The sequence below is a fragment of the Rutidosis leptorrhynchoides genome, chromosome 9, assembly GCF_046630445.1.
Source record: "Rutidosis leptorrhynchoides isolate AG116_Rl617_1_P2 chromosome 9, CSIRO_AGI_Rlap_v1, whole genome shotgun sequence".
NCBI classification, from domain to species: Eukaryota; Viridiplantae; Streptophyta; class Magnoliopsida; order Asterales; family Asteraceae; genus Rutidosis; species Rutidosis leptorrhynchoides.
Genome location: NC_092341.1, coordinates 248,807,422 through 248,809,222, shown reverse-complemented (window position 1 = coordinate 248,809,222; position 1,801 = coordinate 248,807,422). Strand labels below are relative to the sequence as shown.

Below are 1,801 nucleotides of genomic sequence, written 5' to 3'. Positions count from 1 at the left end.
AGGTCTAACATTGCAACAACCTAGCTTCATCCAAATTATTCTCCTTATTTTATGGAAAGTAAACGAGACGTTTCCTTAAATAAACAATACTATTACATTAAACAAACAGATTTGACCATTTCAACTCATTAGCTTCTATTTTTGTCCAGCTCTTTCTTCTTATATAAACATAATCATGATTAAGGGAGGTTACTCATATCGCCAACAACCTCAATAATATTAGATTTCTCAATACTAAAAAAAGACAGATTTAGAGTGAGATATGGCTAAGAAGAGAAATCAAGTTACTACTTATCAAGAACAGACTTCTCAAATAAGCTTCACTCTGAATGGAATGGTGAGTGAAGCAGTGATAGCTTTCGGTGGCCCCCACCGAGCTAGGAAGAAATTTGTAGGGGTCCGGCGGCGGCCATCTGGCAGATGGGTTGCTGAAATAAAAGACACCATACATAAAGTAAGAGTATGGTTAGGCACTTTTGACACTGCTGAGGAAGCCGCTCGAGCCTATGATGAGGCAGCTCGCTTACTACGAGGAGCCAACACTCGCACGAATTTCCGGCCTTCTTCTCAACCGTTTTCAACCAAATCTAAAATTACTAGCCTTGTTCTTCACAGGCTTGAGGCCAGGAATAATTCTGTAGCTTCAGTTACTTCGCTGCAGACTACTCTTAAGCGTGCTGTCAATCATCATGATGATGTGGCGCAGCCCGAGGAATTCAAAGAGAACCTGGTGAATTTCTCAGGTACACGATCTACCGAATATTTCAATGATCTGAATGGCTACCTACATGTTAGCAATACGGACTATAAGTCGTCTGTACTGGATCAATCTGATGATAATACGATAACTTCGTGTTCAAGTGGAGATACGAGTGGTGGAAGTGAAATGGAAGTAGATGGAGATGAAGAAGAAGGGTTTGATTTCAAGTTTACCGATGAAATTGGATCCGTTTGCAACTTTTGCCCATTTGAAATGGCTGAAGAAATTGCGTTTGACCCGTTTCAAGATGGGAAAGAAGAGCCAATGACGATAAGTGAAGCTATGAGAAGAATGCAATACGAACGCAAGTTCTCCGCTTCTCTTTATGCTTACCATGGTATACCCGAATGTTTAGAGCGAAAACTTGGACCATGAGGGTCCAAAATGCAAAGTAGCCAAAAAGGATGTATTAGTAGAATTTGAGGCGATCAGGCGTGGAAGCTGAATGTTGAAGATAGGTGATAGATGTTGCTAAAGGGTCTGTCTCTTGATCGGATGCTATCCTTCTAAAGCACCTGACAGAGTTTAATTATAACGGATGAAAAAGTTAGAGAGCCTAGAAAAGAGAAACATCTAGTCAAATTACCACCTTCTGCCGAGTCTAGTCATGTTTTCAATTCGAGTGGTGTTATTGATGGAGAATTATATCTATGGGCCTCACTTTTTCCCCCAGAAAAAACAGTAATTAAAATTAGACGATCAGTGGGCATCTATGGGTCTCACTTGATCATCCTACCATTTGCTATTTTAACTAGAAATCCATTTTAATTAAGCATTTATAACTTTATATAGTTTCCTATATTTGTTATTTATTAATGATTCTAACTGTTAGAAAAGACACAGTGAAGAATGCAGATGCATTGTTCGATTCATTAAAATTAAAATAAAGGTTGAATCTTCGATTGAGTTTTTACTCTTGAATTTGCATGTAAAAGTTTGACTTCCTATATTTAAACATTCCCTTGGTCTTAATAGCTGTGAAAGACCAAGTCTCAGATCTCATGTTTTGGCCAACAACTGGGTCCATAATAAACTTATTAA

At 38.4% G+C, this 1,801-nt stretch overlaps 1 protein-coding gene across 1 annotated transcript; it reads left to right on the top strand.

The window, feature by feature from the left end:
• Positions 1–209: 209 nt before the first annotated feature.
• Positions 210–1,593, top strand: LOC139867602 (ethylene-responsive transcription factor ERN1-like). Its single transcript, XM_071855971.1, has one exon. It carries the CDS (start codon positions 263–265, stop codon positions 1,133–1,135), a length of 873 nt encoding a protein of 290 aa, XP_071712072.1. The 5' UTR covers positions 210–262; the 3' UTR covers positions 1,136–1,593.
• The last annotated feature ends 208 nt before the right edge of the window (positions 1,594–1,801 follow it).